Source organism: Girardinichthys multiradiatus, chromosome 3 (genome assembly GCF_021462225.1).
Source record: "Girardinichthys multiradiatus isolate DD_20200921_A chromosome 3, DD_fGirMul_XY1, whole genome shotgun sequence".
Classification (NCBI taxonomy): domain Eukaryota; kingdom Metazoa; phylum Chordata; class Actinopteri; order Cyprinodontiformes; family Goodeidae; genus Girardinichthys; species Girardinichthys multiradiatus.
Window position 1 is genome coordinate 3,939,693 of NC_061796.1, and position 16,271 is coordinate 3,955,963.

Genomic DNA, 16,271 nt, shown 5'->3' on the forward strand with positions numbered 1-16,271 from the left:
ATGATGTAGATAATGTGGACATAGCTTCTGGTAAACTTTAAACTGGACTCCTACGATAAAGATCAAAATTGTGGAGTGCACAGCTAGATGTCCTGTCGGCAGATTACCCCACCTGAGCTCTTTGCAGCTCCTCCAGAGTTACCATGGGCCTCTTGACTGCTTCTCTGATTGATGCTCCCCCTGGCCAACCTGTTCGCTCAGGTGGACGGCCATGTGTTGGTAGGTTTGACCTGTCCCGTACTTTGTAAATTTTCATTTGGCAAACTTTTCTTTAAACTTCTCCACTACTTCACCCCTGACCCCTGCGTTTTTTTGGTTTTCATGATGCTCTTTGTTCTTTAGTCTTCTGTAACAAACCTCAGAGGGCTTAATAGACCAGCAGCATTTATCCTGAGATTAAACTACATATAGACACACAGTTTACTAATTAAATGAATTTGTCTCTGGATTTTATTTAAGTTTTTTTTTTATTTTAAATAAATGAAATACAAAAAATCTAAAATCATGCATCAATTTATTTTCATTAGACAAATATGCTTTACTTTCATCACAAAACCCTAAATAAATGACAAAGTGTAACTGAAGAAAAAGTGAAAAGGTTTTAGGGGAATGTGGGCTTTTGCACTATTTCATAAATAAGGGCCATCCTTTCATCATGTAAGCATAATGTAAGCATTGTTTATTAAGACGGCCTTAAGTGTTTTAGGTTAAACAGTCAATTTAAGTCATTTAAAAGAGCAAAAACAATCTGAAGCCACAAATTATTCCATCGGATCTTCATTCTCACATTTACATTCAAAGTAGTCGCATATCCAGACCTAAATCCCTAAAGGAAATACAAAAATGTCCTTTTATTCAAATATATAATGTTAATATGGCTCAACAACCGTGGGCTAAAGAGGCGAGACTTTTAATAGCGATAAACAAGATCAGAGGTTGATTTCCAGGTTCATTCGTGATTTCAGCCCGCACCACATCACCGTCTCTCCTTAGAGATACACCAGAGGAGGCAAACAGATGTTCAGTCCTCGCATAGACGTCACCTGGCAGTGCTGCGCTGCTCACAGTCGTCTGCCTGTTTCCTGATGCACACTGCACCTAGAGCAAACGTTAGGAAAGGCGTGTGTGAAATGAATCAGCAGTAGAGTTTGTAACTGAGATTAGCTGCCTCTAAACGGATGTGTCGCATTTATTTGGGAAAAACATGCTCCACTAACCAGTAGCTCCAATGTCTGTAGGGTGGCAGGATTACCACATAGTTTTAAAACAGGAAGACAATCATATGACATCTCTGAAAGACACAATTTAAAAACAAGCTAAAACACAAATAAGACAGGTAAAGACCTCAGTTTTTTCCTTCCTAGGCTGGGGACTTTTCCTACCATCTAATGCACTGACGGTCAGATGCAATGCGGTGAGGAGTGACGTCTGAGTCGACTCCTCTGCACCAGATTGCTCCAGCAGGTTAAAAACTGCTCGGATGTTCTGCTGCTGAGACTCCATTAATTCATCATCATCATCCAGGCTGGGTTTCTTACCCAGCATCCGGTCCAGCTGTCACAAAGAAATGCTCCTACATTTATCTGCCGTGTTGTCATTGAAAAAAAAAAGAAGTATATATAGGCAAATCTGTGTGCCTCCTACCGCGTTCTGAAGTGCACTGATGGCTGCCGGGTCCTGCATCAGTTCTGTGACGTGTTGGAGCAGAGACGACCTGGTGGAAGCTGGGAGAGCAGAAAGCAGCTGGAAATGATGCTTCAGTCTCTCCAGTTCTAGGAAAAAAAACATGAAAATGACATATTTACACCATTTATTTCACAAAAATATATACAAACTAAAACAGTTAAGTATGACAGCCTTTCAATTTAGTCTGAAAAAAAAAAACATGAGACTTTGGCTGGGATAATACGGGGAAGTAATTGGAATATTTCCATATTTTCTATGCAACACCACCCTTCCAGTGTTTGGCCGTTCTCCATTTAAAGCCTAAACACTGTAGAAATATATCATCTTAATCAATAGTGGAGCTTTGTTTTTATTCATTAAAAGTTTGCTAACAAATAACTGGAAACTGAGATGAAACTGTAGGATCCTGCAGAGAAGATGCTGTGAAAAGCAGTGAGGTTATCTTTCATGAAGATATGTAAACGCATCCTGAAATGTTGATGAAAATACTGTTTTCACACATCAACAGATGCCTTTTAGAGCAGGCTATCAAGGTGTGTAGTATCTGTGTACAGGCCGTGCAAAATCTTGGGTTCAGCCCCCTTTATACTTTGCTTCCAAGATACCAGACTATTTTTTTTCAGGTGATCTTCACCTGAAAGTGTTCTTTGGACCTTGGCTGCATTTTTGTTCGTGCTCTTACCAGTTTTTGTACTGGACTATATCAGCATATTGTGCAGTGTATCTCAATATATGACATGAACCAGTAATGGACTAAAGGAGTGTAAGGCCACAAAAAGAGAGAGGCAGCTAGTAATAAAGTGTTAATTGACCCTTTTTAAATTGGATCCTTTGCTTAGTTGTGCATTATTTGTTGCAGGGACATTGATCAATCCATTGAGTTTAGGATCTTTAACATGCCTGAATGACTAAGGTCAAAGGTAAATGGCTTAGCAAACCATAAAAAAAAAAACATCAGATATTGGGCTGAAAATGCATGCAAAGAGTTAGTAAGTAAAATTGTATTTATTGAACACCTATAAAACAAGTATTACAAAGTGCTTACAAACAAAGACAAAAAGGCAAAGACATAAAAGCAAAAGTCAGTGCAAAAAAGTTTCCAGCTGTAAAATAAGACCACAGAGTCCACGGTTCTTAAGTTCCGAGGGAAGACAGTTCCAGAGTCTGTGGGTCACTGTTGCAAAAGCTCAGTCTCCTTTAGTTTTCAGCCTCGTTTAATGCACAGCCAGCAACCCCTGATCAGAAAGAGTAGTTACTGGGCAAAGAAAACTTAAAAGCCAGAGGAAACATTGTTCAAGACCAACTGAAAGTGTCGGAATCTAAACATCAAGAAATGATAAATGACTCAAGACTTTTGGGACATTTGCTACAGAAATGATGAACTATTTTAGGTTAGAATATATAATTATCACACTTTATAATCCTAAAGCTTCAGAATGTCTTTGTGATGTAACAAACAATTATCTTTAACTTTTTTTTTCTATTTAAAACGACAAATATACACGAGAACAGTAATTTTACCCTGTTGAAGCGGAAGGTTCTCTGAGGTCTGCACACCCAGCAGCCGCTTCTCAACATGGCCGTCTACTTCAAAACCTCCTCTGGTGCCTGACATCACACACAGCTCTGTGGAAAACAGTTTGAATACTCAGTTTATCTTTTTTGCCTTATTCAATTTGTAAAAATCAGCCTGTAAAAGTTAAAGGATTCTCACCAAAGTGCCCATCCTGCTTGATCTCCAGCTCTATAAGGCTGTAGGCTAGAGTGGTGTGTGTAGGGATCTCCATTGTAATGTTGCTGTCGATGCTCAAACTTCCATTTTCCTTCAGTGCAACCTAGGGGAAAGTTAGCAGAGGGTCATTAAAAAACAACAGAAAATAAATCTAGAAGAGATTATGATTTGATATTTCAAAATATGCAGTATCATTATTATATTTTTCTTTATCTCTCAATACCAAAAAGATTATTTCTACTCACAGCAATTAACAATAGCAACTAGCAGGCTTTCAGCATTTTCCTGACTGAAATTTCCAGCGTTTTAAGTCTATTTTTGACCAATTATTTAAGTATAGGTAGATGGATGGATGGGTGACATTAGGGTGACAAGTGTGCATCTTTTGCATAAAACCAGGGAAAAACACACACAGATTGGACTTAATTTTAGAAGTTCAACATGTTGACAATGAGGTGTGGAATAAAGTGTGGAATTACAAATATTGTTTCTACATTCTAATTTCTTTTTCAATTGTTTTCTAGACTTGGAAAGCACTTAAATCTAATTTTAGACCTTTTCAGACTGTGAAGAAGCATTGAACTGGTCAACACAAACCAGACACAAACTAAATGGAATAAAACAATAACAGAAGTATAGGAGACTGTGTCCATTAACAATACTTCAGATTGTGTGTGTGTGTGTGTGTGTGTTTACAGTTGGCACACATTTCTTCTTTTTAAATAAAACTTATATGCTCAGTTCCCTCTGCCTAACCGTTTAGCAACGATCCCAGTTGCATGCGGAACTGAAACCCGTTTCGGGAACAGTAGGAGACCAGGTGATAACCCATTTCCTAAGTCTGTCTGCTTCCCATTAGGCAACAGTTTACGCATGCATCATACAGGCAAAAATGGAACATAAACACTCCTAAAATCAATTATAGATGTAAGCATGGATGTGTTTAGTGTGCGTGGTAGTTCTTCTCTACTGTACTTTAGATGCTTTGGGGCCGCAGGAGGTCAGACTCCCTCCGCACTGTCCCCCCTGCTGCACCTCCTCTATGACTGAACAGGGCTGTGTGGTGATGATGCGCTCCTTCACGATGCCAAACACCTGTTTCTGTTTCTCTCTGTTCTGCTGGATCAGAGAGTGGGACATGTCCAGAACTCTGAAACAGAAAAGAGAATATTGTGAGAAAGTCTCATTTAATTAAACAGACTGTTGGTGCTGTAATTTGCATTTTTAACCCATCATTCATAACAAATGATGACAATCTCCTACCAATCCCTGAGAAACTCTTATGTTAATAATGAACTGCACTTTTATGGTTAAGCAGAGATCCCTCCTGCTGTTTAAAGATCTTTAACAGGACATGCAAATCAATCAAAGTGGACTCAGGGGAGCTGACCTGTCTTTGGAGTCTCGCAGCAACTTCTGAACTTCAACTTCCTCTTTCTTCAAACTGCCAAAGGACGACTGGAGTTTGGAGGAGTCTTTACTCTCCAGGCTCAGGTTGGCTTTGACAAACTTGGCATCCACGTTCCCCTGCACGTTGTCACCAAACGTGCTGCTGTATTTGATGAAGTCCGTCTCCAACACAACTTCAAATATATAGCAGATAATCAGGTTTTCTGCCATCTTGTTACAAGAAGGTCCTCAAATGAACAATGTAAGGGGGGATTTTACCTGGCGTTACAGGTGAGTCACCTGTCAGCAGGTCGTTCAGGCTAAAGTCGGTTGGAAGATATTTGGGTTTCTGCCAGAACCAGAAGCGTTTCCGCTTCACCACCACCGTCAGAAGACCGACGGTGTCGTTCAGGCTGCACACTGGGATCAGTAAGCCTCCATCATCCACCTCCTCCACAAAGTTTTTGGTTGCTACGGCAAACATTTCTCACGCGGCTCATAAACACCTGTGACGGAGAAAGTGAAATCAGGTGAGCTAAGAAGAACACGGAGTCATGTTTACCCTCGTCTGTCACACATAGAACCTGATAACACAACCTACTACCATTCACCACTGATTAAAATCCTCTTATCTTAACCCTTGCATGTTAATGAAGCGAAACCCGATTTTAACACTTTAGCTCAACGTCTAAAGTAGCTAGCATCAGTTATATTTTTTTAATCAAAGCTGTGCGTTTATCATAAAAACAGCACAATAACAGATACATATAAAACATATTACCACTTATCTGAAGTCCTTGCTTTAGAGCTAAGCTAGTTAGATGAGGTGAAGATGTTAACTTACCGCTGATGTAGTTTTACTGTTTTGTCTGGTTTGTTTTGGACAAAGGACTCGAAGATGCTCCACCCTCTGAACAGGAAACGCCTGCTCTCATTCACCACTGTCAGTGTTATAACGTTTCTGTTATTTAATGTTAGTTCAAACATATCTTTTCTTGACAAATATTCTTTAAATGACTTCCGAGTGCTTTTGTTGAAGTAAAACAGAACTGAACACCAAATATATTCACTGTTGACATTCTGATTTCTCTAGATTCTCATGCGGGGATGCGCTGAGCTCTGTCGCCACCTAGTGGCCGTTAATATTCAGTCACTCGACTCAGATTTTACTCTTCCAGGTGAAAGAGATTTTTCAGATGCATAACTCATTTACAACCCTGGACTCTGTCAAAATATTAACCTTCTCGTGTCTTTGCAACATACCTCGGACAGAAGGAAGGGAAACTCCTTATTGCAGCTACTGCACCATACTGTGATTCAGTCAGCAACACACCCCCTCAATGTTGAGATGATGCTTGTAAGGTACTGCTGTTTGTATCAATTTCCTCAGAAAGTACAATCTCTGCTGGGGCTGTTTTATGATCCTAGTGATGTTCCTCAACCACGTGAGGTCATCAGAGATTGACACTCCTACAAACATAATGCTCTCTAAACCCTCTCTGATGCACAGTGGCAGATGCTAAGTGGTCAAAATTGGACCTCTTCAAGTTGATGATTGTATTCCTCTTGAGGGGATCCAGTGCTCAGTGTGGCAGAGGTGGACATGTTCTTTATTTATATTTACAAACACACAATCATGAAGATCCTTTCTACACATGTTATTGTGTGAAGTTCTCAATAAGACATTATGGCTTCTTTGGAATACATTCCTGTTGTGAAATTTGGTTTTTGTAATGCCAAACATGCAAAACAAAGATACGCATTTCAACTTTTTGTTGTTGCTTCATGTTTTCATTTTTTCGGTCTTTTATTTACAACAGCAACCCCACATTTATTGTTGCTCCTGGTAAAGATATACATAAAATTTATACATCTAAAATTAATTGGATTAGCATAACATCACACAGAAAAAACATCACTGCTCCTTCCTACTAGTAAACTGTTTTTAAATCTCTAAAACCAAAAACGTCCTTGTCCCTGTATGTGATTGCAAGATAAACTTTGATTCTTGTTTATTTACAGTTCCAGTTGTTTTAAACCAAAAATTTAACAAACTAAATGTTTTGTTGTCTTTCCCATTTTGAAAAGTGGTTAAGAAAAACAGGCGTCGTTTTCGTGTTGAAACCCCTGGGAAACAGGAAGTCATAGATAACTCATTAAAAGTTTCTATGACTTCACGATACTCAGTTCACTAAAGTAAAATAGAATAAAAGAAATAAAAGGCTTCTGTAACATTTATTTATGAAGGAATTGTTAGAGGTGCCAATAATTCTTACATTGGTGATTTTGTACAGAAAATTAATTTCTTAATAGGGACTTTTTCCCCGTTAAAAAAGTTTAATCCAATTAATGGTTGGATTTTTCTGAAATCTTTCAGAGTGAGATCATCCCAGTGCCATAAAAGATAAATTTATTTTAAGGCTTTTTTAACATCAGGATCAAAATAGTTTATTTGCTTTTGTCTTTTTAATCATGTTTTATTTTAATGCTCCATTTTTTTAAACAAAGTGATTTTATCTGTGAAAAGTGCTATATGAATAAAATGTACCTATTAATTATTACTCTACATCTTTGTCGGGGCTTTCAGTACACGTGGAGGGCACTAAGATGTGAATTATTTGAGATTTTTCCAGCTTTGCTAATATTTAAGAATGCCATTAAAGTTTAATGTAGGTCCATTAGGAAACTGGAATAATGTCTTACAGCTTTCAGTATGTCTAAGATTGTTTAGTTAAGGCTTACATGCCGTTATAAATGCTAATCATATACAGGATATTTATTTGTATTTAGGTAGTTTCTTTATAGTTGTAATAATACTCATTGCATGTTGTCCTTCCATTTAATGACATGCTTTTCATTCTTTATGCCTATTAGTATGTGAAGATCATCTAACCTATGTTACAAGGAGTTGTAGGGTTTGAAATGGTTATGCAGTCACATTCCCATCTGCTTTACTGCTGTCAAAGGCCTCATGCTTTCTTGACATTTGCCCACGTAAGCAGTGTTTCAACAGACAACCACGTGCAAAGATGTTTAATAAGTAAAGTACTCACAGTGTATAATATGCTGGTGTTCTGGTGGAAAAAATGATTCTCTGCTTGTTACACAGCTGTTTTATTACGATTTGATCGAAATGCTTTAATAGAAGGTATTTTGTTCATGTTTCTCCAAATACAATAAGAAATGCTTCTGAAATTTGATTTTTAAAAAAGGAGGACCACAAAAACTGCAACTGTGAACAAAGTGATGCAAGTCAGCAGATGATCTTTCACCTTTCCTTCACACCCAAACCTTCTAAGTTTATACTTTATGGACTCACTATGGCTTTTGTGGCAATTTCAGCAGCAAGTGTTTGGGGATATATCTCTACCAGGATTGAACTAACGTTTTTGCTCATTCATCTTTGCAAAACAACTCTATAAAAGACAACTTTTACCACTGCACTGTAGCTCTGGCTGTATGTTTAAGGTCATTATCCCAGTGGAAAGTGAACATCTGCCCCAGTATTTTGCAGCTGGTCTGACCAGCTTCCCTATCCTTACGGAAGAAACGATGCTGCTACCACCTTGTTTTAGAGCGGTAATGGTTTGTTCATAGTGATGTGCCAGAAGTTACATGGTGCATTTAGGCCATAAAGTTTGATTAAAGTCTTAACGGACCAGAGTAGCTTCTTCCATAGACTGGATATATCCCCTACATGGATTGAGGCAAACTGCAAATGACTTTCCTATTGCCATGGAGTACACATGTAGTAGTTGTTCTGTTCTCCCACCCGAGCTGTAGAGGTTTGCACCTCCTCCAGTTATCATGGGAAATTAACAATCTCAACCTGTCAATTTATGTGGACAGTCTTGGTAGGTTTGCAGTTGTATTACCTCTTTCCATTATTGTATGATGGATGGAACAGTGATCCAGATCAGATACTACTTGTATAAAGTGTAGAGAAGTATTTGTCTCTTTCCTTCCACTTCGCAATGTATGCAGTATGCTGTATTGGCCTGTCACATAAAATATATTTAGGTTTATGGCTGTAATGTGACCAAATGAGAAAGGTTTAGGGGGTTTGCATACTTTTTGTGATGGCCTGTAATGACTGGAGTAGTGTGATAATGTAGAGTAGTGTAGAGTAGTGTTCATTAACATTTATTATTTTTAGTAATACTAATGACTTCATCAGCCACCAAAGCTAACATCACCTAGTTGTGTAAATTAGGTCATGTTATAATAACACATTAGGTGCGATATTATTGGTCCGCCATTTATTCTCCAAGATCTTCTGAAAAGTTTAAATAACACATAAATAACTTGACAAAAGGAAAGAATAATATTTTATTTTCCTTCCATGAACATTGTTTTGGACTTTTTTGGACCCCAAACCCAGTGTCCAGATGGTGAAATGGATAAAGTTGAAACAAGTGGAAAAATGGTATTTGCTTCTGCTGTTTATATAATAATTGCACAGGCCTTCACAGAGTAATAACTCAAAAGTAAATAAGAGACAGAAAGATGCGCTCAGTACAGTGAGAATATAAACATAATCTCAACAGTTCTCGCATATCCTTACAAAAGAGCGACTTTTAGGCAATGCAAAACTAAATTAAATAGAACAATACGAGTACAACTAGTAAGGCATTAGGCGATGCAGAATAAACACGTGCGCACACAATCACTGACATATGAAGGCTAGTTTTTCTCTGAGGTAGAGAATCTCCATGATAACACAAAACCAAGGTATTCAGCATTTTCAAGCTAGAATTCTGAATTCTTTTTAAGTTTTCTTTATTTATTTTACTTAGTTTCTCTCATTTTCTCAGAACTCATAGCATAAAAGATGCAGCCATGGGGCTGAAAGTTTCCAAAACACATCAACATTTGCCATAAACGCTTCCATGAACGTTAATGCAACACAGATATGCACTTGTTATTAAGGCAACAACTTGAATGAACTGAAGTATAGAAAACAGCATGTGGACAGGTGGGAGTGGGCTACAGACATCACCAGAACCAGCCTGGATCACAGCGGAGACTGTGTGGGTCGAAACTGCAAGTCGAGATCACAGCGCTGAGGTTACCACAGGGTGGGAAACTCCATGTGGGAGAAGCCGTGGTCCCTCCTCAGCTCCCAGTACATGTTGCTGCTCACCCAGGTGTCCTCCTTCGACTTCCTGCAGAGATAACATCACAGTTAGAGGTACTACAATATGATGATGACGGTGTCACAACCTTTTTGTTACTCTGACAAATTGTGAGCAAATTTAAATTTCTTGCTGATTTTCTTTAATCCAAACACTTTCAAAAACGGTACTTAAAAGCTCAAATATTCAGATACACCCCCCTTCTTACCAGGATGCAGACAAGCAACACCCTTTTTGTCACAACCAACAAGCTTCTGGCATAATTCTGGCTGGATATCTCACCACCTTAGTCTCAGAACTTCCTCATTGCAATCCTCAGAGCACTTCTCCTGAGAAAGCTCCATCTTAGGAAAACTCTCCTGAAGGACTCCTGCTGCTCAAACCTCTCCAGCAGTACCCTGCCTACCTGCTCTCCAGCATAAGCAACTTTGAACCTCAAGCTTTAAACTACTCGGTCATAGCTATGAAGACTGCTCTCGCAGATAATATCACCAGGATTTTACACTTCTCAACACCAAGCATCCAGCCTCTCACAGTATGCCGCTGTTCCTTTCATTCTTGTAAGACTCTCTCAATGATCAGCATCGTATTAACTCTTGTTTCACCTTCCAGACATTGTGGAACCAGATGACAGAAGTTCAATCTTCTCAGAATTCATTTTGTAAATAAACTAACTTAGTGTCCTGGTTAATTCTGCATGTCGGTCAGAAAACTCCATCACAATATGTCATTGTCCACAAATTTTTAATAGACTTGACTTTGGGGCTTTAGAATGCTTCTAGAATCTTAATGTTAAAGAGCCCCCGTCTTGTCACTGTTAAACATTTATAGATTAAATATAGAAGCCTTGCCTGTGCTGGAAAACCAACTAATTTTGATGAACTCTATAATGTCATTAAAAAGGGTGGCCAAATATTGATCCAAAAGCTTGGTGGTGGCTACAAGAAAGCAGTTGAATTAGAACTTGCTAAGAGACATTGTCTCCCCTTCTGGATAGAAAAGTGATTTATTTGGCTGCTGCTCCATAAATGCCTGTTTGGTAATGTGGATTTCATTCGTGGGGACCTTTCAACTATGATTTACCATTATCCTTTTAGTCTCCTATTTTGACAGAAAATAAACAGATCTTGAATGAAATGGTCTTCATTTTCAGGATAATGTAAGTGATTGTGCTTTGCAACACCAGTGTTACCACTGTGTTGTTTACACAATCACATATCACAAGTCAACTTCAGCAACATCTTGGTTTAGTTTTCACTGAAACCCATGTATCTGCCTTTTTATAAGAGTCAAGAATTTGGGTAAAGATGCTCTAAATAATCTCTAACTATTCTGCATGAAACACATCACAAAGAGAAAAAAGTCCCATCTGGACTGTAAATGCAGCTTCTCAAGCTACCTGAAGAATTTGGGCTGATGTGACACATTGCTCTCCTCCAGGACTCTCCGTTGGTCTCTCTGCAGCTGCTCAATCCTCTGCTTCTGTTCTTCTGCTTCTTCCAAGTTCCCCTCCTCCAGCAGTCTGCCACACACACACACACACACACACACACACACACACACACACACACATTATGCAAACATGGTCCAACATTAATGTTTAATATCCCAGATCTATTTTTTACTCAGAATTCTTGTTTGGGATTACTGGAAAATAATCTAATAATGAATCATTTGAAGAGACATTCAGTCATGAATGTTTCTTCCTGTGCTGGCTGAGGGTAGTGGTGTTACATTTGAAGATATTTTAAATGTGAGCTAAAATTATCTCAACGTGCTATTTTTACCACTATTGCTGTGGTTCTTTTTGAGCTTTTTGTGATTGAAGAAGAGCATGTTTTTTCATTGTCAAGACCATGTGATTCTGAGTCATGATGTCAGATTATATTAAGACACATTGTTTTTCAAACCAAATGTCCCACAAAATCTAATGATGCTTTCTAACATTTACAGATGCATCTCAGTGAACTAGAATATTAGCAAATTGTTCATTTATTTCAGTAATTAAATTCATAAAGTGAAACTTGTTTATTATTTTGACTCATTACAATCAGAGTGATATACAGGGGTTGGACAATGAAACTGAAACACCTGGTTTTAGACCACAATAATATTATTGTATATTATATATGGTGGTGGCTCCTGAAGCATTACCCCCGCCTTGTAATTCTCCCTCGAATTCCTAAACATGCTTTGCTTCACAATCTTCTCAAGGCTGCACTTATGCCTGTTGCTACTAAACATTTTTCTGCAACACTTTTCCTTCCACTCAACTTTCCATTAATATGCTGGATACAGCTCTCCATGAACAGCCAACTTCTTTAGTGATGACCTTTTGTGGCCTGCACTATCTTGTGCGAGGCGTCAATGACTGTCTGCAGGACCACTCAAATCAGCAGTTTGTTTTTGTAATAAATTACAGAAATACATTAACTTGTTTATAAATTTTGATTAAACTAATTTATTGACATGCAACTGCAACACATGTTTAATTACTGTTAACGATAAGCAGGCATTTTAACTGCATAAATATTCAGTTCAGGTCTTATTTTTGCTTTTACCTCTGGTCCACTCGTAGTCTGGTGTCTGTAGGAGGCAGCAGCTGTTTCAAAGAGGGCTCCAACTCATTTAGCTCCATTGCAAACTTTGTAAAGCCGTAGTACTGCTCATAGTTCATTGGCATTGGATCTACAAACAAATTAAACGAGACACATTAACAAGGAGAATTTATAGAAGAGCAGAAAGTGCGTACTAATGGTAGACACATACTTGCCCTCCAGATGCAGGTAGCTGACGGTGGGTCCCCAAAGAAAACTGCTTCGTGCCATTTACCAAACAGTCTGTGGATGACCTTTCCTTTGATATCCATAATGGTTCCCTCAACATCGTTCACGCTTGAGTTCCAGTATTTGGCCTGAAAGAAACAGTACCAATATGTGGCGGGGATGGATAAAAATGGACATCTCTTGTGCCCTCTTCGCATTAGCAGATGTTACTGTTGTGTAAACAATCCTGAGCCCCTCAGTAAGTATCTGAGTAATTGTGTGTAGCAGGGATGGAGTGTGGGAGATGAGAAATGAGGATGCAGAATGAGTTTTGACATGTCCCAACTTCCTATCCTCTACAACTTCAGGACATCTTTCAAGTGGCACACATAAAAAGCATATATCATATATATAATAATATATATAATAATATATATATATATACAGTACCGACCAAATGTTTGGACACACCTTCCCATTCAGAGTTTTCTTTATTTTCATGACAATGAATATTGTAGCTTCACAATGAAGGCATCAGAACTATGAATTAACACATGTGGAATTATATACTGAACAAAAAAGTGTGAAACAACTGAAAATATGTCTTATATTCTAGGTTCTTCAAAGTAGCCACCGTTTGCTTTGATTACTGCTCCACACACTCTTGGCATTCTGTTGATGAGCTTCAAGAGGTAGTCACCTGAAATGGTTTTCCAACAGTCTTGAAGGAGTTCCCAGAGATGCTTAGCCCTTGTTGGCCCTTTTGCCTTCACTCTGTGGTCCAGCTCACCCCAAACCATCTCGATTGGGTTCAGGTCCGGTGACTGTGGAGGCCAGGTCATCTAGCACAGCACCCCATCACTCTCCTTCTTGGTCAAATAGCCCTTACACAGCCTGGAGGTGTGTTTGGGGTCATTGTCCTGTTGAAAAATAAATGATGGTCCAACTAAACGCAAACCGCTGCAAGATGCTGTGGTAGCCATGCTGGTTCAGTATGCCTTCAATTTTGAATAAATCCCCAACAGTGTCACCAGCAAAGCACCCCCACACCATCACACCTCCTCCTCCATGCTTCACGGTGGGAACCAGGCATGTAGAGTCCATCCGTTCACCTCTTCTGCGCCGCACAAAGACATGGTGGTTGGAACCAAAGATCTCAAACTTGGACTCATCAGACCAAAGCACAGATTCCCACTGGTCTAATGTCCATTCCTTGTGTTCTTTAGCCCAAACAAGTCTCTTCTGCTTGTTGCCTGTCCTCAGCAGTGGTTTCCTAGCAGCTATTTTACCATGAAGGCCTGATTTACACAGTTTCCTCTTAACAGTTGTTCTAGAGATGTGTCTGCTGCTAGAACTCTGTGTGGCATTGACCTGTTCTCTAATCTGAGCTGCTGTTAACCTGCGATTTCTGAGGCTGGTGACTTGGATGAACTTATCATCCGCAGCAGAGGTGACTCTTGGTCTTCCTTTCTTGGGGCGGTCCTCATGTGAGCCAGTTTCTTTGTAGTGCTTGATGGTTTTTGCGACTGCACTTGGGGACACTTTCAAAGTTTTCCCAATTGTTCGGACTGACTGACCTTAATTTCTTAAGGTAATGATGGCCACTCGGTTTTCTTTACTTAGCTGCTTTTCTTTTGCCATACTTAGCTGCTTTTTTCTTGCCATAATACAAATTCTAACAGTCTATTCAGTAGGACTATCAGCTGTGTACTGTATCCACCTCCTGCACAACACAACTGATGGTCCCAACCCCATTTATAAGGCTTGAAATCCCACTTATTAAACCTGACAGGGCACACCTGTGAAGTGAAAACCATTTCAGGTGACTATCTCTTGAAGCTCATCAACAGAATGCCTCACTGGAGACATGTCATGTGCCAGCCTGCTTCAAGTCCTCCACCATCGTCCCTGTTCCCAAGAAGCCAAGGACCACAGGGCTTAATGACTTCAGACCCGTCGCCCTGACCTCTGTGGTGATGAAGTCCTTTGAGCGCCTTGTGCTCTCACACCTAAAAGACATCACCGACCCCCTCCTGGACCCCCTGCAGTTTGCCTACAGAGCCAACAGGTCTGTAGATGATGCAGTCAACCTAGCCCTTCACTTCATCCTCCGGCACCTGGACTCCACAGGAACCTATGCCAGGATCCTGTTTGTGGATTTCAGCTCTGCCTTCAACACCATCGTCCCAGCTCTGCTCCAGGAGAAGCTCTCCCAGCTGAGTGTGCCCGACTCCACCTGCAGGTGGATCACTGACTTCCTGTCTGACAGGAAGCAGCGCGCGAGGCTGGGGAAGCACGTCTCTGACTCCCTGACCATCAGCACCGGTTCCCCCCAAGGCTGTGTTCTCTCTCCTCTGCTCTTCTCCCTGTACACCAACAGCTGCACCTCCAGTCACCAGTCTGTCAAGCTTCTGAAGTTTGCGGACGACACCACCCTGATCGGACTCATCTCTGATGGTGACGAGTCTGCGTACAGATGGGAAGTGGACCATCTGTTGGACTGGTGCAGCCAGAACAACCTTGAGCTCAATGCTCTAAAGACAGTAGAGATGGTTGTGGACTTCAGGCAGAACCCAGCCCCACCTGCCCCCATCACCCTCTGTGACTCCACAATTGACACTGTGGAATCTTTCCGCTTCCTGGGAACCATCATCTCCCAGGATCTCAAGTGGGAGCCAAACATCAGCTCCCTCATCAAGAAAGCCCAGCAGAGGATGTTCTTCGTGTGGCAGCTGAAGAAATTCAACCTGCCAAAGACTATGATGGTGCACTTCTACACAGCCATCATTGAGTCCATCCTCACCTCCTCCATCACCATCTGGTACGCCGCTGCTACAGCCAAGGATAAGGGCAGGCTGCAGTCTACTGTCGCTCCAGGAACTGTATACCTCCAGGACCCTGAAGCGGGCAGGGAAGATTCTGGCTTATCCCTCCCACCCCGGTTACAGACTCTTTGAGACTCTCCTCTCTGTCAGGAGGCTGCGGTCCATCCGGACCAAAACCTCACGTCACAAGAACAGTTTTTTCCCATCTGCCACCAGCCTTGTTAACAAAGCCCGGAAACCACCCTGACACTCTCCCTCCCCCCCCCCTTTTTGCTGACAGGACACCTGTAACCTGTAACTCTATGCGTTACATTAACGCTCAGCTTGGACCCCTGCTTTACTTGCACAATGATCACCTGCACTGTTGTATTGCTCTTGCATCTTATACTGCTCTATATTTACTCTAACTCACTTAAAACTGTGCACATATATTTATATTATATTGTAGATATGTTTATACTGTTTAATTTGTATTGTATTGCACCGACTACGCCAAAACAAATTCCTTGTATGTCCAAAAACGTACTTGGCAATAAAGCTTTTCTGATTCTGATTCCGATTCTGAGTGTGCAGAGCAGTAATCAAAGCAAAAGGTGGCTACATTGAAGAACCTAGAATATAAGACATATCTTCAGTTGTTTCACACTTTTTTGTTCAGTATATAATTCCACACGTGTTAATTCATAGTTTTGATGCCTTCAGTGTGAAGCTACAATATTCAGTCATGAAAATAAAGAAA

At 40.2% G+C, this 16,271-nt stretch overlaps 2 protein-coding genes and 1 long non-coding RNA gene across 4 annotated transcripts in view; 1 reads left to right on the forward strand and 2 right to left on the reverse strand.

The window, feature by feature from the left end:
- Positions 1–497: 497 nt before the first annotated feature.
- On the reverse strand, positions 498–5,291 carry gsdmeb (gasdermin Eb). The gene is made up of 9 exons (XM_047361005.1): positions 5,087–5,291; positions 4,809–5,001; positions 4,394–4,568; positions 3,401–3,521; positions 3,208–3,312; positions 1,645–1,772; positions 1,383–1,554; positions 1,218–1,291; positions 498–1,098 (listed from the first exon to the last, which is right to left on the reverse strand). The coding sequence occupies exons 1-9, from the start codon at positions 5,289–5,291 to the stop codon at positions 880–882; spliced, it is 1,392 nt and encodes a 463-aa protein (XP_047216961.1). The 3' UTR covers positions 498–879.
- LOC124865687 lies at positions 5,214–6,626 on the forward strand. The gene is made up of 3 exons (XR_007037648.1): positions 5,214–5,337; positions 5,901–5,985; positions 6,080–6,626. It is a non-coding gene; the product is annotated as an uncharacterized LOC124865687 (long non-coding RNA).
- A 2,496-nt stretch (positions 6,627–9,122) lies between these two features.
- osbpl3b (oxysterol binding protein-like 3b) overlaps positions 9,123–16,271 on the reverse strand; it is a 76,606-nt gene continuing 69,457 nt past the window's right edge. For both annotated transcript variants that reach the window (XM_047361004.1, XM_047361003.1), the window contains 4 exons: positions 12,712–12,856; positions 12,504–12,630; positions 11,342–11,464; positions 9,123–9,972 (listed from right to left, as the gene is read on the reverse strand). In XM_047361004.1, the coding sequence (XP_047216960.1) occupies positions 9,876–9,972; positions 11,342–11,464; positions 12,504–12,630; positions 12,712–12,856 (492 nt within the window). In that variant the 3' untranslated portion in view covers positions 9,123–9,875. The remainder of the gene's footprint in view (positions 9,973–11,341; positions 11,465–12,503; positions 12,631–12,711; positions 12,857–16,271) is intronic.

Bases quoted from the DNA above. Each gene is read 5' to 3' on its own strand.
- gsdmeb (XM_047361005.1), bottom strand. From the start codon at position 5,291: ATGTTTGCCGTAGCAACCAAAAACTTTGTGGAGGAGGTGGATGATGGA. The intron at 5,002-5,086 runs GTAAAATCCCCC...ATATATTTGAAG, and splicing joins TGACTCACCTGTAACGCCAG to TTGTGTTGGAGACGGACTTC. The intron at 1,773-3,207 runs GTAAAATTACTG...TTTTTTTCCTAG, and splicing joins GAACCTTCCGCTTCAACAGG to AACTGGAGAGACTGAAGCAT.